Source organism: Dermochelys coriacea, chromosome 25 (assembly GCF_009764565.3).
Source record: "Dermochelys coriacea isolate rDerCor1 chromosome 25, rDerCor1.pri.v4, whole genome shotgun sequence".
NCBI lineage: Eukaryota > Metazoa > Chordata > Testudines > Dermochelyidae > Dermochelys > Dermochelys coriacea.
This window is the reverse complement of record NC_050092.1, coordinates 13,605,925-13,630,961: the sequence shown is the minus strand read 5'-3', so window position 1 is coordinate 13,630,961 and position 25,037 is coordinate 13,605,925. Positions and strand designations below refer to the sequence as shown.

Genomic DNA, 25,037 nt, shown 5'->3' with positions numbered 1-25,037 from the left:
CTGAATTTGGCATTATGACTGCATTGAGTTGGATGGTGATGGGCTGGTGATGCAAATGTAGAATTGGATCCTAACTAGGTTTGTTCAGTAAACCAGTTATGCTGTTGCTGACAAATGCCAGATTTGGGTTGTACCCTTGTTTCCATGGGCTGCTGTTGAAAGAACTGGGGAGCTTAGGGTTGTGAATTAAGTTCAAGTAGCGAGCATCTGCCCACAACTGAACTAGTTCACCATTTTCATTAGTCATGCTATAATCCCATTTGATACTGTGACTGTTAGGGTCACCATTGATCACCTGTGTTTTGTTATGTTCGAGGTTGTGGACTAGCGAACTTGAATTGCTTCCTTGGCAACTTGTAGACAGGTGTGCTGGAAATGCTGTCAGTGTTGACCGTCAGGACTTCAGTGTCATTATTATTGGTCATAGATCTTGTGCTGATAAGATCAGGTTTGACAAAAATGGCACTGCGTATTGCCCTTGTGGTCTTCTAGTTGGCTGGTGTTTGGTGGTGGTGTACTTCTAGAACTTGATGTATGGAGCCTAAGAGTGGTGTACTCATGCTGAGGTGATGCAAACAGAGTATTCTGCTGACTAGACTAATCTTGAAATCACAAATTTTAAAGAGCAGTACCCTTCAAGGGAAGGCAGTCTGTGTGGAGGAGAAATCTTTCATTTCTTATATTACTGTCACTTTGAGTTATGGCCTATTGAAAAATCATCATTTTAAGAAAAGTTGAATTATGCACCTGTTCAGTAACAAAGTTACACAGGTTTCAGAGTAGCAGCCGTGTTAGTCTGTATCTGCAAAAAGAAAAGGAGGACTTGTGGCACCTTAGAGACTAACAAATTTATTAGAGCATAAGCTTTCATGAGCTACAGCTCACTTCATCGGATGCATTCGATTACATTACACAGACACAGGCAGATCTCTATACTTCAGAGCTTCCTAACTTGTGGTCCATGGGCAACAGAAGACCTGCAGAACATTTTCTGGTAGCTTATGGAGAACTGGCTACTTGTGTGGTGCCAGTAGTTCCTCCTCCTTTCTAGTTGCTAAATTGCACTAAAAGACTGCTAAAAATATATCTCAGTATTTTTTGGTACAAGTAATTACTGTACTTGCTATAGGTGTTACAGGTTGTGAATGGAAGAGGATGATCTGGGAGATCATAAGTGGGTGGGGGGAAGCAGGTAGCCTACGAGAGAGATGCTATGAAAATATAGTCTACACTATGGGGATAAATTGAGAATGACTTCTTTACTTTCAGTAGTAATAAATTGCTAGTGCTTTATCTCTCATATTTGGTCATTGTTGAAGAGTGTTCCTAAAATTACACATCACCTGGTACCTCATCTGGTCTCCTTATCTACTTTAGTTACATGAGTTGGTTATTTAACAACTTTTTTAATTTTGGCAGCAATTATTGTGTTAGTGGAGGTGAGGGGGAGTAAGAAATAATCAGTTCTAAAGAATCATTTGAAATAAACCACAAAGTATTTCTAGCCCCAAAAATGATCTCTTTATCAGTTCTAGGCTCATTATTTACAAGTCATTTTTTTGGCAATGGAGAACAAATTTGCCATAGAAAAGGTGCAGTTTGAACTCTCTCATATACAGGCCGTCTGTTACATATAGTTTCCTCAACAATGCAAACTTTGACAGTCACACCACCAAGTTAGGTCGACGCAAGGCGACTTACAATCAACCTATATATGCATATGCCTACACTCAAATTTGTCACTTACTGATATAAGTACTCCATTACAGTGACACAGTAAAACCACCTCCCTGAATGGTGTAGAGCCATGGTTGACCTACTGAGGTTGACACAGTGCAAGTACTGTATAGACACTGCATGACCTGTGTCAACCCTAACAGTCCTCCATGAGCTGTCCCACAATGTCCTGTTCCCTGTGACACTGACCACTCGTCACAACTTTAAACTCCACTGCCCAGAGGTCAGAAAGACCAAAAGCCACTCCACCGACCCTTTACCCACCCGCCATGTTTTTTGTAATACCTTTCTTGATTGCCCACCTTGGCAATCACATCTAGTAGCCCACCCTTGTGGGCAACTGCTGAACCGACCACCAGCTCCACATACGAGATGCTCTCCCACCTAGAGTAGACAGGAAGTATTGGATCTTGTGGGCCTACACAGAGAGGAGGCTGTGCAAGCACAGCAATGGACCAGCTGTAGAAACATGTACATCTAGGAGCAGATTGCACAGGGAATGCAGGCAAAGGGATGTGACAGGATCAGCAGCAGTGCCACATAAAAGTAAAGGAACTTTGCCAGGCATTCCACAAGCCAATGGAGCACAACAGATGTGGCCCTGCACTGCAGACCTGCCACTTCTACAAGGAACTGCATGCCGTACTTGGCAGAAACCCCCACCAGCTGCCCAAGACAACTGTGGATCACTGTTCCCTCTAAGCTGTGCGCGTGTGCGCGCGCGCACAGATCTTAAACCCTGCGCACATGGCGAAACACTGTGTGCACTCCGGCTTTGGCAGCAGCTTTTTTTTTTTTTTTCCTTCGGCGGCAGCACAGAAGACATTTTTTGCGCACACGGCCTGTTTAAAAATTAGAGGGAATGTTGCTGTGGATACCTTGGAAAACTGCCTGACCCAGAGACCCCTACTGTGAACAGAGGAAGAAAGGGAGTTGGGGGAAGACACAGTGGAGGACTCTAGCCATGCTGCAAACTAGGACCTGATTGAGGCTCTGCCACAGTGTAGCCAGTCCCATCAGACAAACGTGGAGGAACTCAAGTATGTGTGCACATGTTTTCTTGTTGTGATCAAATTTAAAGATGGCACAGCCCATCCCTAAGCTAACAAACCAAAGGTATCCACTCTTCATTATTTTAGTTTTAGGAGAAGAGGTAAATGTTCAAGAAAGAGGTAGAATTGGTACCTGCTTTTCATTCCCCTGTTGGGTTAAGTGGAGTGGACAATGCAGTACATTGTGTATAGGTACATTCCTCTTATTTTCCTGAGAAATCTCTATGAAACTTTCATGGAGGTACTCTGTAATCCCCTCTTGAAGGTTTCCAGAGATGACTGCCTTATTTCTTCCTCTATGGTAGGATACTTTGCCATGCCACTCCATGATGAGTTCAGCTGGCACCATTGCAGTAAACAAGCTAGTGGCATGTAGGTCCAGGCAGCTTCAGGATGACAGTAACAGCTGTGTTCTTTGTGCCTCTGTGACCCTGAGGAATGAGATATCAGCTAAAATTATCACTGCTTGTGGAAAATAGTGCAAATATTCAGTGCCACTGCCCTATAGTTATATCCGTGGAATAAGGACTGAAATCATATGGCGTCTTGCAACAGAAAATCCACATCATCCCTTGATCCCGATACCATAGCTGGGGCTGGAGCTGGAGCTGGAGAGCTGTGCTGAGGTGCTCCAAAGCTGGTGTCAATAAGCATTTCTTGTGTTCTTACAAGAATAAGAAAGGAGAGTTTAGAAACTTACTTTCTCTTTCCATTGACTGTAAATCCAGTGATACACCTGTCTGTCTTTATCAGCAGCTTCTGACTTAGTGAGTGCCCCCTTCCACTCACAGAACACATGACCATGAGGACGAGAAAGAATAGGATTAGGGAGGACATGGCTCTCAGGATCTTGCAAAACAGTATTGCATCAGACTGTGAGCTAAGGGCTTGGCATGACCGACAGCATGAAGAAAGACCCAAGAGGACAGAAAAGGCCCATGAGTCCCAGCAGGGCAAGGACAGGGAAATGCAGCAGGACATAAAGGGTCTTCTCAGTCAGCAAAGCAAAATGCTGTCAGACTCTCCATCCTTTGCAGCCCTTGGAGAACTCGATGAGCATTGGTCCTTATACCTCTTCCTCTCCCTCCCCCAACATACTATATGGCATCAAGGGACCCATGAGTGCCCTCTACTATTCTGTGCTGGGGGACAGCAAGGAAAGCCACAGCTTCACATGCACTGACCTATGAGAATACAGTTGTCCGTTGTGGCTACACATACAACTACTTTTGTGTCCTCAAATGGATATAAATATTTACATCCTTTTTAATTTAAAATGATCACCCCTTTAATTATGTTAAAAATTGTATAACATTACCTGTGGGGTTTTTTGCGTTTTGAATTTCTGACATTTCTCCCCCACGCTCAATTTAATTTACCACTCATTTGTGCACATACAGCAAACCCTACACAGTTCTTAGCAGCACCCAGAACTCCAGGCTCAGAGAACACTCTCTAGCACAGAACACTACTGCAGCTGACCACTAAACGGCTCTTTCAAAGCCTCCCTTAACTGCATAGTTCCACATCAGGCTTCTATAATAGCCCTTGTATCTGGCTGTTGAAAGTCAGATGGCTGCTACACCTCCACCTGGTGGCAGCTTTCCCCCTTTGCCTCACAGGTGTTATGCAGGACATAACAGGCTGCTGTAACCATTGAGATATCTTTCCTGCTGAGATCCAATCTAGCGAGTAAATACCGCTAGCATCCCTTCAGTTTACCAAAGCACATTCAGTAGTTATTCTGCACATACTGAGCTGGTAGCTGAATTTTTCCTTGGGGCTGTTGAGGTGGCCGGTGTACAACTTTGAGCTGGGGACTAAAGGGTAGGTTGGGTCTCCTAGACTCTCTATCGGTTTTTCAGTATAGCTAGTTGTGATCCCCCTGGTTGGGAAAGAATGTTCCCACTTTCAGCTTTCTGAAGAGTCCTGTGCTCTTAAGAGGTGAGTGTCATGCACATTCCCTGACCAGCCCACATTGGGTTTGGTGAAACATCCCTAGTGAGCAACCAATACTTGCTTAACCATAGAAAAGTAGCCCTTTCTGTTCAAGTAGTCTGGCAAAGTGGGCTGGTGCCAAAATAGGGATAGGCGTGCCATCTTTTGCCCCACTGCCATTTGGGAACCCCCTTGCTGCTGATCCATCCAGATTTCTTGCACGTTGCAGAGAGTGAGTCCTGCATAGCAGTAGATGACTAGTGGCCCTATGTGCTTGGATAATGGCCTTCAACTGTGGATTCTCCAACTCCAAAATGATTTCCCACTGATCAGTAGCAATCCAATGTTGCAGGGTTCAAGAGTGTGATCACCGCTTACTTGTCCTCTGTCAATGCAGCTCTCCTTGGGTGTCCATGCACTAGAGGGCTGGGGTGGGCTTAGCAGATGGATGCATCTAACATCTGAAAGTTCTGCAGCCACTGCTCATCATCCCAAACTGCATTACGATGTGATCCACCAATCGGTGCTCATTTCTTGGGCCCAGAAGTGGCTCTTTACCATCTGCAGCTGCTCCATGAACCTCAACAGTAATCTTGAATTGTCTTTCTTTGTGTCTCAGCAAACTGTCCTTGGTGAAATCTTCATGTCCCACATTATTGTGGCTTTTCCTGCAGGTCTGCAAATACCAGAGAATAGCGTGTCCTGTATTTGCAGCGTTCATGAGAATAATGCAGAGCTCTGTGGCTCCATGCTTCTGTCAGAGATTGCAGACACCAAAAAGTGCTTCCTAGGTTTGTGGGATTTAAAAAATAAATAAATTATGCAATATTGATGGTGTTATGGAATGGAGAAAGTTGCACACTGCGAATTTGATCCCTAGCTCCCAGAGATCTGGACAAGTCACTTCTGTCCCACAAAACATTGCAAAAATTTCCTGAAAGGTATTGTGCCAGATGGTTGCGCATGGAACATTAGGATACCTATCTGTGATGCAGAGTACTTTACAACAACACAGGCACTCCTGGTGAGTACATGCAGTGCCAATGGAAGCACCAAGCCTGGATGCAGCCAAGAGACATACAAATTTCGGTAGCCGTATTCTGATGGAACTTGCACAGTTTGTGGCGTAGATGTGACCTTACTGATATTTGTTAGAAGCTTGAAAGATTGTGGTCAGTGTAGGGGTTGGTCTTGTTTACAACTACTGTGAATCTGGAAATCCTCCATAAAGTGGGCTGGCATTTTAGCAGGGTGTGGTGGGTTATGTGGGGTGTGAGATGGGGGGCGGGGGAAGGAGGGGAGTTGCTCTGTTTGTTTTGCCTGCCACCTGAAGAGAGAACTTTTTGAAAGTGAGCTCTGGCCAGGTTCCCAAACTATGGAAGCAGATGTATGAAAGCAGATCAGACCATTTTTAACTGTACAACTTTTACTTCCATTTGCAGTGTGTCTTGGAATACAACAAAACAAAGTTCTGATTTCTTTCCCCAACTCCCTGAATCTGATATATGCTTGTTTAGCTCAAGTCTTTCAGGACTTTAGTATACAAAGGTCTCCAAATAAACTTGTCACTGGGAATCTGGTTATTCCTGGCTGGACTACACATCTGGGGTGGGGGGGAAGCATAAATTTTCCAAGTCTTAAACTGGAATTTATCTACTTTTGCCTGTTCTGTCACTTTCCCCTACAGTGGCAAAAGAAAGCGAGCGGATAATTGTTCCAGGATCTTGCAATCCTTTGTCATCTTTGCAAATGGGAGACGTTCTGGGCCGTATGTGATAGGAGTCTTTCATACACATCCATGTTGGAAAAGACACTGGCTGATTCAAACCAGGTTTGTCTTGTATTTTTGCTGTTTTTGTTTTTTGGAAGGAAGGGGATTGGGGAAGAACTTTTGGCAGGTTCCAGGAAACATTTCTGTTGCTGTCTTTGCTAGTGGGAATGCTATTGGTGCCATAGATGTGCATGTTATTTGACCTACTAGTATAAATGGACATCTGATTGAAAAGACCTTTATTTTTGTTTTCTGTAGCTGTGTTGGCCCCAGGATATTAGAGAGACAAGGTGAGCGAGGTAAGAGCTGTTGTTGGACCAGCATTTGTTTGTGAGAAACAAACTTTGAAGCGCTTCTTCAGATCTGAAGAAGAGCTTTTTGTAGGCTCCAAAGCTTTTGTGTCTTACCAATAAAAGATTTTACTTCACCCATCTTGTGTCTCTAATTTTTTGGACAGTTCAGTGAAAGGGTTGTTGGATTGCTGTGTGCAAATTTGTAATGCGCATATGTGCAAGAGAGAAGCTCTTCTGTATAATGCTATTTTCCCCTTCTATCTTTCAAAATACATTTTAATGCTGTAAATTTATTACAGTCCAGAGTGACTTGGACCAACAGTCTGGTGATTCCATTAGTTTTTATGTATCTATCCCTTCAGACAAAAATAAATTCTAGCCCTTAATGCTGGGGAAATAACCATCCCAACGTAAAAAGATGCATTGTTGTTGTCTTAAAAACTCTACAGACAGAAACAATAGCTCAGAAAAGTGTGAATTGCCTATTTATTTCAATTGTGTGCTAACCTGAAGCCTAATGTCAATATAAACAATTTCACTGTGTATTTTATCAAAAACATACAGGTGATATACTTTTGTATTGTAGTATGAATAGAAAAGACAGTCATCCCTTCAAACTCCTGCAGGATTGTTCCTTACAGATTCTCTATTCTCTCTACTCAAGTTATGGGGTTTCTACTTCTTCTCCCGGGAAACTCTATTCTTCAGTTTATTTAAGAAACCTTCCTGATTTATTTCCTTTCCATCCTTCCCATGCCAAGCTAAATACAAGTCCGGACTACATTTGTAACCATTTTGAGGAATCCTTTTACAATAGTTTTTTTTTTTTTTTTTTTTTTGTTCCTTGAAATAGTTAAAACTTAGCTCTGTGTTAGTGGCCACAGTTAGTCCCATCCATGCTAGAAAATGGATCTATGATTTTTAAGCCCTATGTGAGGAGAGCCAGTTTGTTCATGGAAGTGAGAGAATCTACATATGACATTTCCTTTTCAAGAAGAAAATTGAAGCCGTGGGTTCAGTAAACCAAGAGAAAAAAAAAAAAGAATTTTGGGCCTGGTTGAATGTCTAAGGTATTGATCATGCAGAACAAAACACTGGGAAAACCTTTCCTGAAAAGGTGAATCTCCCATTTTGATGTGGAGACTGTCCAGGTTTGGGTTCAGTTTGACCTGTTGGTGAAATGTTGCATGGGGAAGGTCCACCATGGAAAACGCTCTGCCCCCAGCACCTGATAGTTGGAGTGTCTCTGTCTTGGAGGGTTAGAAGAAATGAGGTGGTCTCTGAAATAACAGCTTTTAGATTAGCTCTAGTTAACAAACTGACAACCAAGACTCTGAATTTTGTTCTAAAATGTATGGGGGCAGGTGCATCAAGGAAGTTCACAAAGTGCACATATGAGAGAGTTGGGTTTCCTTTTGTTGCTTGTGGTATTGCATGCCATAGAGGAGAATGCATAAACTTGAAAATATACTATGGCATTTGCGGAACGAGGGTTCACGTGTGACATTTAAAATATTGTGGTATCACACAGGCTATTCAAAACATTTGGGTTTACCCGCCCATATCATGTAACTGGAGAAGATGAAAGAACTAAAATAGTGAATGTTTTGGAATATATTTTAGCATAATATGGGGCCTGACTTTCCAGTGGTGGTGAGCAATGAAAATTTAGTTCAAGTCAAAGGAAGCTGCAAGCACTCAGTATCTATGAAAAGCTAGCTTTTGGTGTCCAGTTTCCTCCACTGGACACTTGTGGCTGGGAGGGCTGTGGGTGAGAGAGCTTCCCCCTTTTGAAAAGAGGGGTTTATATGCAAGAGGAGGCTGTTTCCACTGAATGGTCTCATTTGTCTTTTCTGCCACAATGACAATTTTACACTTTTTAATATTTGACATTCATCATCAAGATAAATATCATACTCATAAGTTTTTGTTTTTGTTTTTGTTTTTTTTTTTGCAGTGTTGTAGCCATGTTGGTTTCATGATCTTAGACAAGGTGAGTGAAGAAATATCTTCTTTTGGATCAGCGTCTGCTGGTGAAAGAGACAAGCCTTCAAGCTTACACAGAGCTCTTCTTGAGTTCTGTGTAAACTTGAAAGTTTGTCTTTCACCAATAGATGTTGGTCCAATAAAAGATATTACATCACCCACCTTGTCTTCCATTGCTTCCATATCCATATGTATTATGAGTATTAGAGACATGAGAAGACTGTGGGAGAGGGTTGTGCCTTTCCCACAGTAATGCAGTGTGTCCATATAAGAGTTGTGTGTAGAACCTAGTTGTGTGTGTCCCATGCTCTAATTACTAGACACTTTGCCATAGCACTTTATTGGAGCATGTGGTATGATTGGATCTGCTAGAGAGTTTTAATTTTATATTAGGTTTCACGGTTCTGAATGGCAAATCAAGACCCCCAACTCACAGAGACTATCTCCCACTCCCTTCTGATTTATCTTCTTTGCTTTACATTCTTCCCAGAATTTAAAACACAATCTCTCACCAAAAATCATGTCCAGATTACTTTTGGAGTCAGTCTTGCTTCACTGGCAAGAGGGGTTGGTTATGTGACACCATAGCTCTGCAGCACTTCCAGCTGTGCTAGACTACAGAATAAGAAAAAATTGAAAATAAACACAAGCTTTCCTTATTATAATGCAGATAGCCAATAGAATGAGTACACTTGTTTTAAAATACTGACCAAGAAAGACAGCATGTTTACATTAAAAACAAAACAAAGGTTTCAGACAAACAAAAACTCTAGTATAAGCAGACTAGACAATACATTGGATTAGTAGAGTGGCCTTCTGTCTTGAGGCCGAAGTTCAAATTTGTCTTGCTTTGGGTCATTAGTGATTAAGATTTTTAGTGGTGCCATCTTAGGCTGTTTGTACACAATGGAAACTACCAGTATAGCTATGTTGGCAGTTATGCCGCATAGCCTTGTGATGTAGACGCACCCCTTCGGTCTGTGTAGGACCGCCACCTCCCCAAATAAAATTAGCTCCATCAACGGAAACTGTCTTCTACGCTGGGAGATTAGGTCAGCATAGCTATGTTGGGGGGCCGGGGGGGGCCTATTTTTTCCCTCCCCCGCATCTGTGACTGACCATAGTGCTGACCTAACATTTAAGGATAGACCAAGCTTTAGTCTGTGTGGGGCCATTTTTTTGTGGCGGCACTGTGAGATTGTTCATGGACCACTTAGTGGAGCAATAAGGATGCTGCAGGCAAGAACTATGGTGCTTTGGAAGAACTGTATGGAGAGGCCCAGAACTGGAATAGCAGGGGTTGCTGCATATTAGAATGGAGGTGTATTGGCTGATCTATGTAGAAAATCTTGACCGCACCTGGCTTTCTTCCTGGACAGCACTGTTAGTCACCCACTTTCATGGACACCAACGTTAACCCAACCTGTCTCCTATTTAAAAGCACATTGTTCTTAAAGATTTTAGTTTTAAATGTGGCCTCATTGTGAACTACCTGATGTCAAAAGACAAGGAGTACTTGTGGTACCTTAGAGACTATTTGATGAAGTGAGCTGTAGCTCACGAAAGCTTATGCTCAAATAAATGTGTTGGTCTCTAAGGTGCCACAAGTACTCCTTTTTCTTTTTGTGAATACAGACTAACACGGCTGCTACTCTGAAACCTACTTGATGTCAGTTTAATATAAATGAATATTTTTGGCTAAGTTTCCAAACAAAAGTTATGTAAAGAAACTTGTTGTGAGTCTACTTTTGCTTGCATAAAATTTCCTATAGAGCTGTCTGAAATGACAATTCGGTATGCTGTAGATATAGGACTGTGACTTGATGTGAACAGGAAATTATATGGTATAACTGCTCCACTGTCCCTCATTTCCAAACACACTAGAATTTTTTTTTTTTTTTGAAGCTTAAGTTCTATTTGATGACTTTTAGTTATTGGCTTTTGTGCTTAATTTAATCGCTAAGAAACTAAGCTACTTTTAACAACTATGATTTTTTTTTAAAGTGAATGCTGGGTGTTTTCCCTGAAGGGATGGGACAAGCAGAATAACGGATGCACTGCTGTGTTGTAATGTGAAATTAAAAGCACTGTCCCTTTAAGAGCAGTGATGCTCTCCCAGACTTGTGTTTTGGAATGCTAGCAGCAGTCTTGCAGACACATTGCTGCTGGTCTGTCTCTGTGAGGGTTAACAACACTTTAGCTTGTTGTCTGGAACCGGTTCAGACTGGTTTTCTAGAAAGTGCTTTGTCTCTCAGACTGAATCCTGGGAAGGGTCATGTGGAGCCCAGTGATGTCATGGGATCAAAAACTGACTCAGCTTTTTTATCAGATGTGTGTCTGCAGGTACAGTGAAGTGGCAGACAGAAATGCCAAAGCTCACCAAAAGCAAAAGTTTCTATGACTTTGGCATACAACGAGTTAACTGTGATCCCACAGGAGTTGAGCACTTCCTGTGCAGCGAGTGGAAAAGCCTGGCTCATTCATTGAGAGAAGAAAGTATCAACTTGAATATTACAATGGCAGTGCCTTAATCTCTGGCAAACTATAAGGAAATATGGAAGAGATTCTCTTCACTCAGGGCATGCTAGTCCTTTACAAATTTCAGGAACCAGACGTTGTGGGGAATCAGATACAGGTGCTAAGAAATTCATCGTAGAAATCCCCAAAAACCTCTAATCCTAGATTTTAAAAAAATATTTACTCATTTGCATGTGAGGCAAATAGAGAGAAATTCTTTTCTTTTTTGATAATCATCCAAACTTTTTTGTTTCAGTTGCATTCCTGTACAATCACCTGCATTCTGTTACAAGATATTTTTAGAGTTTATATTTGACAACTATAGTTGCTTTAAATAAAAGAAGTATTGAGTAACTCCATAGTAACTTCAGACTAAAATCTACTCCAAGGGTAGGGCGAGTAAGCACACTGCAATACTTTAATTGCTCTTTCAGGATTTCTTCTTTTGCAGCAACCATCATATCTTGGCCTTTTAAGTTGATTTATTTTTCTCAAAATGCATTTTACTGATTTTTATCTCCTTTTTTTTTCCTCCAGAGCTTCACAATGACCGAGGAAGCATGCAGGACACGAAGTCAGAAACGAGCACTAGAACGAGAAATAACCCAAAATGACGTGGACAGTAAAAAAATTAAAACGGACAAAGGATTGTTGGGAACAGATATAAAGACTGAAGGTGACATTAAAATAAAGACTGATCCTGGAGCTGGGAAAGTCCAAGGATTATTAAAAGGAGGGGAGGTAAAAGCAACTATTAAAGTGGAGGTACAGACAGGTGATGAACCTGTTGATATGAGTACCTCAAAAAGGTGAGTGGCTACCTAAAAATTGCTTTCATGCTTCCATATTTGAACTACCTGCACAACAAAATGTGGGGAAATATTCTATAGAGCTATTCAACAGGCTATCACTTGGAATAGACTTCTAGACTTTTTAATCTATGGGATGACAAAAAGAGTGAAGTATATACTCAACCCCTGAAACAGATTGGTTTGTGTTCAGCATTCCTCCTAAGATCAGCCATGGTTCTGTAGCCTTAAAAAAAGTACCTGTTGCTTGTTCTACCCATGAGTATTGCCATTGTGGCAGCAGCTATAAAAGATGAATACTGAAATGGGGAAATATGACCCTGAGTGAAGGAGTGGATGCAAACCATAAAGTATGAGTAGCTGACTCCCATGTGGTAAGGGCTGCTTGTGCCCATAATCGTGGTGTTACACGTAAGGAGGGATAGCTTGTCTCTGTGACTATTAAAAAGGGAAGTGGTTTAGATGCATCTTACTGCTGTCTTCAGAGCTGTTGTGGGAAAAAGTTGGTTTAAAAGTTGCTAATGATTTAGGGTGCCTCCACTTTAAGTGACCAATCTGATACCTTTTGCAAAACCAGTGCCCTTTAAAGGGAAGTGCGTAGCACTTTGAAAATCAGGCCCCTTTTTAATTTAAGAAATCTTAAATTAGACACCTGAAAATGGAAGTATCCAAAATCATTGCTCATTTTGGAAAGTCTTCTCCTTATTGCTCCAGTCTAAGGCTTTTCAAACACATACATCACGTAAGAATTAAATTAGGAATCTTTAGTACATGAAAACATTTTATTCATAATCACCACCAAAAACCTGGTTTATAGACTTCCATTCTATTCTGTGTGCTGTCTGTCCTTGGGTTCATTATGTGCCAAGACTACAGGTGGTCATGTGATCCTGACTTTTTTTTTTATTTTTTTTGTCGCAAAGGACAGACATGAATATTTTTCATTTTAGGGTGCAATGTGGTCTAGTTTTTGGAATATGGAAGAGGAAGGCAGAACTCCTGGCTCCTGTTCCTAGCACTGCCACTGACAGTTTAATCTTGGAAAGTCAGTTAACTTTTTGTGTTAGTTTCCCTATCTGCAAAATGGACTAAATATGCCCAATATTGTTGCAAGCCTAAAAAGTGTATAAAGTTACTTCCTTGCCTGATAGGTACTATAGAAGTGTAAATTATTAACTTGTTTCACATGTTGGAACAGAAACTTGAAGTTCCTGTCGAGTATGCAAATTCTCATGTATTAAATGTATTTTGTCCCCCACTCTAGCTTAAAAAATAGTACAGGAAAAACTGATATGCCCTTACTCCATAATTGTAACTAGTGTATGAATTATTCAGCTTTCCTCTGTTCCGGCTGCTTAAATGAGAAACTGTCTGCTGCTTATAACAATGAATTTGTCCAAATGTCACTTTCAGCAATACATCAAATATAGTAGATTTCTTCCAGTAACTTGGATTGACTGAAAATTCTTTGACATGTTCTGCTTCTTCTATAAACTCACTGGTTAAAAGTGGCATCTTCAGAGCTTGCTCAAGATGATATTTAGCATGTACTTGTATGTCTGATGAAAGCTGTGTTGATGACTTTCATACTATATCCTTCAGGAAGGGGTAATACTGTAGATAGATGGCTCCTATGTAAGGGAATTTCTTTTGTTTCTCAAAGAATGAGAGGAGGTGGCGGGTCAGGTGCTAAATAAGGCTTTTCAGAAGGTAGTAACACCTTTTTGTGGCATTATCACTGCCTTGCCAACTAGCATAGTTTTGTGTTCAGTTCCCTTAAAGGGGAAAGCATAGTCTAGTGGCTAAAACACCAAGGCTGTAAACTGAATACCAAGGGTTCTGTTCCTAGCTCTGTAACAAACTTCCTGTGTAAACCTAAGCACATTACTCTAAAAGGGCAGTGTCTGCTAGAAGTCTAGTGAATCTTCTTCTAAACGTTTGATTTCTCATGCGACACCTGCCCCCGAGTCCCCTTAATTTTTGTGGCTTTATAAATACTTTCCAATCTTTTGGTAAATGTCTTTCTGCTTCCCCTTTGTGGTGTGGAAAAACCTATACAAACTAGACTTTGAGAGGGAGAATCCATGCTCCGCTTTCTAGAGAGCTTCTGTTTAAAAATAAGTATTATAAATAATCCTATTTAGAGAACCTGAGACACCCCTTCATTTTATAGTATTGCTACTACAGCAAATAAGATTTTTCTATTTTCTAAATGGGAGGGAAAGTTTGCCTGTATAAGAATGTCCCGTTGGAGGCATAATCCAAAACCCATTGAAGTTTTGATGGGAATCTTTCAGTTAACTTTAGTGGGATTTGGATCAGGTCCTAGATTACAAGTACGGATAGTATAGGTTATGATTGTATTTTGACCATCCTTTTTAAGTGGAGGAGTAAAATATTGGCGTTTCTTACATATGGAAGATGAATCTGAACAATTCTGCAGACTTTTACAAGTAGTATCTCTGCCTCCCTGCTCCCCACCTCTCTGTCCAAAATAGATGACAATTTCTTAATCTTTCAAGATGTGATGTAGGGCATGGAAGTGGCAATCAAGACATATATCTGGGCACATAGAGGATCTTTACATCTTGGCAAGTGCAACAGCTGATCTAAAATGCATGATTCCATTGAATAAATTTGATCCCTTGCTTATTTTTTAAAAAAAGATGTCATTTTTGTAGGTAACTACTTGGCATTTTGGTAAAAGGCTCTTAATTTTGGACTCAGCTTTTCATATTTTCCCAGACTTCTGATACGTATATGAACCCATAACTTATACAAGACTTGCAGCCCTTAAAACGTTTGAATTTTGAGAGGTAAAACAGAACTTTTTCTTAAAGTGATTGTTTTGTTGCACTGGTAAAAACTCTCTGCTTTGGTAAATTCATAATCAAAAGCCAAAATGCTGTCCATTACTAAACAACTTTGGAAGTTATTTAATTGAAGATGTATTTTTTCAAGAGTGTTCGTTGATTGTTAGTTTTGCCTGATCTGCAGCAGATTATCAATTGATTTGGCGTTTTAAGATTTGAAATCTGAACTTGAAGATGCACTGAATTTAAAAAAAAAAATTTTTTTGAAAGTCTTCTGACTTTAATCTTAATATTTTTAATTTCCTTTAAAAATAAAAATTATCTGGCTTCCTTTTGGTGTCACTCAACATGCTCAACAGAAGAGTCTTGGTGGTGAAAGTTTGTGATGAGACCTCACAAGGCCAGCCTGTGGGGGTGGGGGTGTTGTAGCTGTGTATCTAGCTCTGCTTAGCTTGCATAGTTAGGCCTGACTTATTATAGAGAATAAACTGAGGAAAGTGACTTGAGTCTTTGCACTCTTCTGATAAAGTCACGTGTGGCATTCTACTGTGGATGTTGCAAAATTGCAATGTAGTAATTTTACAGATGTTGATTTAGACAAATAAGCATTAATGAGTGGGAGGACAATATATGACAGTATTTGGCTTACGTCAACTCTTTAGAGATGAACAAAGTAGTTAATAGTAATTAGTCATCTTTAACAGCACCTCGTATGTTGGTGGTGCGTCATACGGTTGTGATCAAGCTTGTTTTTTGCTCAGGTTCAACAATAACTTACCAGATTTTTTTCAACATCATTTGAGCCAGCCTTCAGGCAAAAACAGTAAGTGCACTTTTCCTGAACAGAATTGTAGCACATAGGGCAAGAAAACTGGAAGCGTCCCTCTGAAGTTTAGCATCTTCTGGACTACAGAGCATCAACTGTGTGTAAAATCAAGTACATGATACTGCTCTAATGTTAAAAGATGCTGTCAACTTGTAAACCATATTTGAGTGAAATGTGTTTTTATACCTACTGTAGTTACAAATAACGAAGATTGCTATAGCTTAAAGAAGTTAGAAAAACAGTTTTCTGCTGTCTTCCGGTTTGTTTACATTAGTGAATTCAACAGCACTTTGTGTATAATCAGTTTGACCAAAAAGAAGCTTAACTTAAACTTCCTTGCTCATCTTGTAGCAGTTTTGTATTGTTTTTGGCCCCACCTACTCTCCTTTGCAAGAAACACGTATACAAAAATCAGCAGGGGAACAGCAAAACGCTTTCTTAAAAAGCTTTTTTAAAAAAAACAACAAAAAAAAACTCAGGTTGTCAGTCAGTCCTTCTAATATCCTTCACTCTGTAGATATACCCCAGAATAAGACAATGTGGATTTATAAATTATATGAGCAATTTTTATGCAAAGGGGACATAGCCTACAAAGAGGGGAGAAAACCCTTCCTATAAAGCATGCAGAATTTAACCAAAAGACCAAGGGTTAAATCCTGGCCTGCTTTGCAAGAGGAGTTCCCTGTCCCTTCTCCCAAATTTCAGGCAGCAGAACAGTATTCCCCCATGTACTCGAGAGAGCCAGCTAATGCAAAATAGTCAGCAGGCTGAGGAGACTCTTCGTGTGTGTGGACCCCTGCTGTCCCACCCACCTACAACTCAGTTAATGTGTATGCTACCGCTTGACACAGGCATTAGCAGTCAGCCAGTAGGGAAGCACACTGCTCCTGTTCTGTGCAACTGCAGAGTGACTTTCCTTATGCCTTCCAAGAGGAACCCCATTTTAGCTAGCAAGGATATTTTTTACAGAGGATGTTGCTCCCCATTGCTGTGCCAGTTAGTGAAGGATTTAGCCGTACTCTGCACATTTAGTTCCTTGCAGAAACAAAGCACTGTTCCACAAGTGATGAATGAAAATCAAGCAAATTCTGGGACCTGCTCAAATTAAACTTCATAATGTACTCAATTCACACAATAATTCTGGTAATCCAAGAGAGATTCTGCTATGATATGGGATGCCACAATATGTAGGTAACACTTCCTATACTGAGCTCAGTCCTTGCCAGTCGACAGTGTGTACTTGGGAATGGGGGAAGAGTTTGAAACTATATATACATACTGAAGAAGTAAAGCCCAATATAGTAAGTTTGTTTATGACTAATAAGAAAAGGAGTACTTGTGGCACCTTAGAGACTAACAAATTTATTAGAGCATAAGCTTTCGTGAGCTACAGCTCACTTCATTGGATGCATTCAATGAAGTGAGCTGTAGCTCACGAAAGCTTATGCTCTAATAAATTTGTTAGTCTCTAAGGTGCCACAAGTACTCCTTTTCTTTTTGCGAATACAGACTAACACGGCTGCTACTCTGAAACTTTATGACTAATGATACATTTGTGGATCTCTTAGCATGTCACAAAACTTTGCAACTAGGTAAGAAGCTATAATGCCAGAAAGGAATTAGTCTTGCTGCAAGGCAAAGCTGGAACATACTGTGATACCTCAGAGACTCAATATAACATTTATTACCTTACTTTTTAAAACTGCCTTTTAAAATTTTCTTTAAAATAGCATTTTAAAAAAACTCCTACCAATATCTCCTCCTTCCCTTTCTCCTTAGTGTGCCTGAATGTATTCCTTCAGACATTACTCCAGCGTCTTAATTTTTCGTGTGTGTGTGTGAATATATAACACACGCACACTTTTTTAAAAAAGTGTCATGGAATTGACTTGTCTGTGAATTTTGATGCTCAAAACTCTGAGATGTTTATGGTAGCAATGGGTTTAAAAACTCCATATATGATGTATATTATCTTGTATCTCCACACACATCATTTAGCAACAAATACAAAACAAATGGTACATTAGCTGAAGTAAATATCTAACTGAAGTGTAGCTAAAACTAAAAAATAATTATTGGAACACTTTTCCTTAATCCTGTGAGCCATTATGTTCCACTTGGCTCAAACATCCTGAGGTGGTGGTTTTTGTTTTGGGGTGGTTTTTTTTTTGTTTTTTTTCTTCCCCAAAGCACAGTTCTTCCTTCAATCAAAAATGAAAGTGTGGATGAGCTATACAATTTGCATTTCATGTAGTGGAGGCTAAAGTCATTGATATACCCTTAGCAGCAAACTTCTTTACTTATTTTTAAATTGCTTTCTGACACACCCTCTAGTTTTTAAGATCCTGCTTTCTTAATTACATGCAGACTGGTTGGCTTTAGCCACTGCTTGTTTGTCTAATGCAAATTGCCAGGAAAAATGAGGGTGGGGAATCTGAAGGCTTCCCAACAGTTATGGCTTTCTTCCAACCAGCCCATCCTAATCTGTATTTATCTGTATACAGCTCCTTTTATTTCAGGGTTTACTTAGCTATCGTCCAGGGGGGCAGGTGTTGGCAAAAGTTGCTGTTTAAGAACTGCAATGGGTAGTTCTGGGAAAATTGTATGGTCAGCAGAGTATCAAGTCATTCTTTTGTTATACAGTGAAATGTAAAATAACTGTACATATTAAACACAAAAAGGTGTCAGAATTACATTAAAGTTAGCAAAAAGAAAAGGAGTACTTGTGGCACCTTGGAGACTAAAAAATTTATTTGCTCAAATAAATTTGTTAGTCTCTAAGGTGCCACAAGTACTCCTTTTTCTTTTTGCGAATACAGACTAACACGACTGCTACTCTGAAACCTGTCATTAAAGTTAGCGTAATGGTTGTTATCTGAACTGCATTGTGTGAGACATGGTACTAAATTCCCAGCCCTTCCCCTACACTACTCCCCATGCTATTTGGGAAAGGGATATAATTTTATCGTTTATCAAACAGCTCCTCCATAGGAGTGTATACAGTTCTTGTCTTGGATTGATAGTTGTTGCAATATGGGCTCTTAATTGTGAGGGAAATGGAGAGATTCTAAAGACTAACATGGAAACATGGAGCATAAAGAAGGAGGAGATAATCAAATTAAGGTCACGTCAAACCCCCAAATGTATAAAAAGGAGGACTTGTGGCACCTTAGAGACTAACAAATTTATTAGAGCATAAGCTTTCGTGAGCTACAGCTCACTTCATCGGATGCAACCAAATGCATCCGATGAAGTGAGCTGTAGCTCACGAAAGCTTATGCTCTAATAAATTTGTTAGTCTCTAAGGTGCCACAAGCATTCCTTTTCTTTTTGTCTCTAGAATGTGTTCTTAAGCACATTTTTAACACAGTGCGTTTTGACGAGCCAAACCACGTTTGTAAGGGGTTTAGCTGGAACTGTGTAATTGAAGTTTTTAATATATGGCTGCTGGCACAGTATAAATTGGGCCTTCATAGTTCCAGTTTATCTCCTCTACAACATGGCCTATTTCTCTACCAGGGCTCGCTAATAGATTTTGTGTCCTGAGGTTTAGGTACAAAAAGCTGAGTTAAAGGATGCTGTGGAAAACCTGATTTACAGGTTTCTTGCTTTTGTGAACTTGCCTGCCTTATTTGAAAATGCAAGGCCAACTCCAATAATTTTTTTTTTTTTGGGGTGTATAGGGATGGGAAAGGAGTAAACTTTACTGATGTTTTGTTTCAGTATTGTACCACTACATCCAGAGACTTGCATTGACATTTTGGATTCATTTTTAGACATTACATCTCCAAAAACTCACTTTAATGTTGTTCCTTGTTATCTTCTGCCACCTTCCTCCTTGCATCTTCCCTGCCCCCCAAAGACATTGGAGGTAGGAGAGGTTGTTGGGTGGAATAAGGGATGAGGGGGGGGGAAACCTGTTCCATACGTCAATATATAATAATGCTGTGGGTTAAGCATTAGTCCTGAATGACAATTACTCTGATATCTTTTGGAATAGCCTTCCAAGGGAAGCAGTTGGGGCAAAAGACATATCTGGCTTCAAGATTAAACTCGATAAGTTTATGGAGTTGGTATGATGGGATAACATGATTTTGGCAATTAATTGATCTTTAAATATTCATTGTAAATAGGCCCAATGGCTTGTGATGAGATGTTAGATGGGGTGGGATCTGAGTTACTACAGAGAATTCTTTCCTGGGTGTTTGGCTGGTGAATCTTGCCCATATGCTCAGGGTTTAGCTGATCGCCATATTTGGTGTCGGGAAGGAATTTTCCTCCAGGGTAGATTGGAAGAGGCCCTGGAGGTTTTTCGTCTTCCTCCGTAGCATGGGGCACGGGTCACTTGCTGGAGGATTCTCTGCTCTTTGAAGTTTTTAAACCATGGTTTGAGGACTTCAATAGCTCAGACAGATGTGAGAGGTTTATCGCAGGAGTGGGTGGGTGAGATTCTGTGGCCTGCATTGTCCAAGAGATCAGACTAGATGATCATAATGGTCCCTTCTGACCTTAATATCTATGAATCTTCTTCTACTAGAAAGTAAATGAGATGTATTGCTCAGATGTCATGGAATTGTTGGTCATAGGATGAGAAAAATTAGACATTCCACAAATTTTTTATGCTTGCAGTCAGTTTTTTCAACTCTCCTTTTTGTTTCATGCCATTGTGGCATGAGTTATATGAACCAGTTAATAACGTAACATAAAGCTCAATCTGGATAAGTTATCAGTTAATTCTGGATTGCTACTGAGTTCCTATTTAAAAATCTGGGATCTGAATTGAAAAAAACAAGATATGCTTTTGGCATTTGTTCTGTTAAATCCACTGTAATTGGGTTGTCACTCTTGGTGTCCATTTCATTATTGCCCTGCACAAGATGGACAATGAGGAACTGGGCCCTTTAACTCTTCTAGGTTTAAAATTTAAAAAGTTAGATTCAGTTCTTATGAGAGCCATTCCCCTGTCTTAAGTGAGCTGTGCCTACTTACACAGGGCTGAATTTGACCAAGTGACATTCAAAGAAGGTACTTTATTGCCACTATAATATAACAAAACAAAAATAATCCCAAAACCACCCAATCTCAAGCAGAACTTTGCATTACCTGAAGAGAGAGAGCTGCCAATCTGTTTTATTAGGAAGATGTTCAGATGTCTAGTAGTAAAAAATCATGACTTCTGTATTTAATGGCATTTCATGGTCCATGTCACTGAGTGCTACAAAAATTACTATTTGCATTGCAATGGTGGTGATGTGACTGAGGCCTTCCTGAATAGAGGAGAAGAGGGATCCAGGATCACTGTTTTTACAGCCTCCTAGCTGAAGTGATTCTCCCATATGTTTGGGTTTTTTAACTTAAACTAAAACTGCTAAAATTATTTTTCTCATCCTATAAAACTAGTCATTTTGAGGGTTAAAAGTGCCTCTTTTTGAAAGTATGGGTTTTACTGAAGGATCTTTATGCCAGGTAACATACCACAAGGCATCATTTGTTTGTTGGTTGTTTCCTTTGGGGGCCAGGAGGAGGATGGGGTTTAGATCAGAATTTTTAAGCTGGTAATATGGCCAGCTGCTGGAAGACATTTGGACTCCTGAATTTTGGGTTACTGCTTGTGACCTGGACCTTGCTACAGATCTCACCTCTCCCATGCTGCAACTTGTGACTTTCATGTTCCCGGCCCCTTCTTTTACTTCCATTGCAGGTCAACAGTTAAGTGTAATTTAGAAACGAATAAGGGGGAGGTTTTAAAGTGAGAAGGAATGTTAGTTGGAAGAGTAACTGAAATAGCATTTTGTAGCACTGTTAAGATCTTGATCATCCTGGCATAGTCCATTTTGGAATATGCTTCTGTACTAGTCTGTGGAGACAGCAGACTTGCTTGTTAAATTATTGGAAGAGATCCAAGACCTCTTAACAATGTGCCACTAGATACGTATAGTTACCTCTGACTCTCTACATAGCCTTTCCTGAAGTAGCCCTCCTTTGGAATGAAACTTAATTTACTTATTCTCCACCAGACCCAATGGCTCCTACGTTGTCCTTCTTTCTTTTCTCCATCCCAGCTCTCAGCGTAAGCTTGTAGCCTACTGCTTCCTTATGTTTCTCAGTTTAGCCTGTTATCTAATGCTCTACAAATGTAGCTGATTAATGTAATCTTGTATTGGGGACCATGATCAAAAAGCCAAATCTCAAAAGAGCATCACCGTTAATGAAGTTTCATATACACACACACACACACACACACACACTAATGGGCACAAGCACAACTTGTTCCATTTGCTTAATATTACATAGACAGTGTTTCCCGACCACTGCCATACAGATGAAAAGGGTCTATTCTTGACCTCTTAGGAGGAAAGAGGGAGCCATTACAACAGTTGTTTGTCACAAGGTACTTTGGGCCTTAGATGTATCCTCTTCAAGACAAAAGCATAATTAATCTGCTTCTGTCCCAACTAAACGGAAGAAAGCCTCCAAGAATAGACTTTGCCACCTGAAGTCTATTGAATTGGATGAACTTCTATTCTTTACTGAAGTCAACAAATGTAGGTTGGCCCTGTTGGGAGTTATGCTTTTTGTCTAAAGAGCAAAAAGAAAAGGAGTACTTGCGGCACCTTAGAGACTAACCAATTTATTAGAGCATAAGCTTTCGTGAGCTACAGCTCACTTCATCGGATGCATTTCGATGAAGTGAGCTGTAGCTCACGAAAGCTTATGCTCTAATAAATTGGTTAGTCTCTAAGGTGCCACAAGTACTCCTTTTCTTTTTGCGAATACAGACTAACACGGCTGCTACTCTGAAACCTGTCTAAAGAGCAGTTGTCTACCAAAATTCTGCTGGAGGAGCGAGGAGGCTCTAGGATACTTCAGATTGATCTATCTTTCTTGTAAAACAAGTATGTCTAACTTTAAAATGTTCAGATGGATGGATGTAAGTTAGAGGAATGGTGACCTCCAGCCTTGGATACTGAGCTGTGACTTGTGTGGTCTGTGCCAGAGCTGGAAAGAGAACACAGACCTTATATGAACTTAGGGGAAATTGGTAAGGTGCCACAAGTACTCCTTTTCTTTTTGGTAAATCAGTGTGCTTCAATCTGTAAAATAGAAATAATACTTCCTTACCTCACAGGGGTGTTCTGATCATAATTTTATTTTACAGGCACTTTGTATTATGATGACTGTACTGTCATAGGCATTTCTATCAGTGAACAAAAATGGAGGATAAGATTTTCAAAGCAGTCTAAATGATTTAGATGCATCTTCCATTAATGGAAGCTACATGTCTAAAACACCCAAATTGCTTTTTAAAATCTTAGCTGGAAGCTCCATTCCTTTCAGCAGCTCAAAAATTGTACAGGAAATCTTTCCCAGAAGCATTTTGGAAGCAATTGGACATAGAGAGGTCCACACAAAACAAAGGGGTTCAAAAAGAAGGCTTAACAAATTCTTTGAATTATGCCTAAGAGCATGTTTTAGTTGCTGTAACCCGTTAGATAGCTGTACATTCATTTCTATGCAGATGAAAATAGATCTATCCTCTTGAGCCTGGCTTCTAACATGGAGACCAAAATGGATGGGAACATAGAAGCTGGTCTAAAGAGGCTTTATAAAACCTCCTGGGAGCATTATAGCACTTTCAGCTAAAGGGTCTGACTTCAGAGACTAAAGATTCCCTGTCTCTGTGTTAACCGTTGTTACTGGCAAAGTGTTGATACGTGTGTGTGTGTGACGCACACAAAGTATAGCAAGCCTCTTTTTTTAAGAGGAAGACTATACTATGAAGATCTAGTTTGGATTCATACATTTCACAATCTTTTGGACTTTGATCCACGATATAATTGGTCACATTGTTGAGGTCTGAATAGATAAGCCAACCATGATATGAAAGAGAAGCTTATTTTTGCTCTCTGAGCAAAACTTATTGCAAAATACTACTGAAAAGTGGTATTCCACCAGATCTGCAAGATCTCATACCATCAGAATTAAATCGCTCACTCATAAATAAACACTGTAGATTTTTTTTTTTTTGGTACTGTAGAAGGATTCCTAAGTGTTTAACTTTCTGTAGAACAATAAACAAGTTGGACTTGTTTAGCAGAATTTGAGAAACCAGGTATCCAGTCAATTAGATTTACTGGGCAGATTGGGTTTGGGTTTTTTGTTGTTTTTTTGGGAAAAAGGATGTCTCTTTAAATTCAGGACAGTAGAGAGGAAAAAGCCCTTTTTTTTTTTTAAATGTCCTCAACGCTTCAGATTAAAAGAATGACCAGGTTATTCTACTGTAGGTTGTCATTACTTGTACTTTGTTTCTGTCAGTTGACAGAAAAATTAGTACTAGTGTGTAAACTTGGAGAAACCAATTTAACAAGCAAATGATCCTTTCTCAGCTGCTCTCTTGCTCTTTTATAGGAGAAACGAGGAAACTTTGAGGCCAGTAATAGCTGAACAAATAGTAGGAAATAGACTATGTAGTATGGTGAGCCTCAACCGTGCCATTTTTGTATAAATATTAGCCATTTTGTAATGTGACCTATGCTGGTGGTGAGGAAATTGCATAGATTCTATGGGAACATTTTAAAGGGCAGGGAGGTAATGTTTCTTGATTAGGTAGAAGGGGATGGAGACAGTGAATGATTATTTTTCTTTGATATCCATGTGATTAGTTTTAATATGGGGCCCTCTTTTGCATGGATCATGTTAAAACTGTTCTTAACTATGAACTTTAAAGTATCTTCTCTCAGCTTGGAACCTATATTGCTTGCTTATCTTACTGTCTTATCTATCTTGTCAACAAATCACTTAATTTTTCAAAGATATTTTGATATCCAAATAACCATGATGAAGACTCTTCTAGAGCAAAATGTAGTCCGTAGAAATTTCATCCTTTTCTAAACAGTTTATGGTATTAGCGGGTCTGATTAAAGAACTGTTCTACTCAAATTTGTTAGTCTCTAAGGTGCCACAAGTACTTTTTTTTTTTTTTTTTTTGCGAATACAGACTAACACAGCTGCTACTCTGAAACCTGTAATAATTCTGTGTTACTCATGGTCTCTCAATAATTTCTACTTTACTTTCTCATTCTCACCTGGCCTAAAAAGTAGAAAAGAACTCTTGTGTCCAAAAAAAAAAGCCACCTTTTTGGGTTTTTTTCATTTGACTACTTGAAACTTGCTTCCATGACTAAACAGATAATGCTTTTTAAAAGTCTAATGGACTAATGGTGTGTACTTTCAGAGTTTTGAAGCAAACCAACAAATCAACTGTAAAAGTTCTTAAACTTTAAAAAGCAGTAGA

The 25,037-nt window shown here is 39.8% G+C and overlaps 1 protein-coding gene across 23 annotated transcripts in view; it reads left to right on the top strand.

Annotated features, from left to right (window-relative positions):
- The window catches only part of GATAD2A (GATA zinc finger domain containing 2A), a 108,083-nt gene that overhangs the window by 60,097 nt on the left and 22,949 nt on the right, over window positions 1-25,037 (top strand). For 17 of the 23 annotated variants that reach the window (XM_043502697.1, XM_043502695.1, XM_043502699.1 and 14 more), the window contains 2 exons: window positions 6,415-6,558; window positions 11,832-12,103. In XM_043502697.1, coding sequence (XP_043358632.1) covers window positions 6,526-6,558; window positions 11,832-12,103 — 305 coding nt within the window. In that variant the 5' untranslated portion in view covers window positions 6,415-6,525. Of the gene's footprint in view, window positions 1-6,414; window positions 6,559-6,756; window positions 6,798-11,831; window positions 12,104-25,037 lie in introns of all 23 variants that reach the window. The other 6 variants (XM_043502707.1, XM_043502705.1, XM_043502703.1 and 3 more) reach the window with 2 other exon arrangements.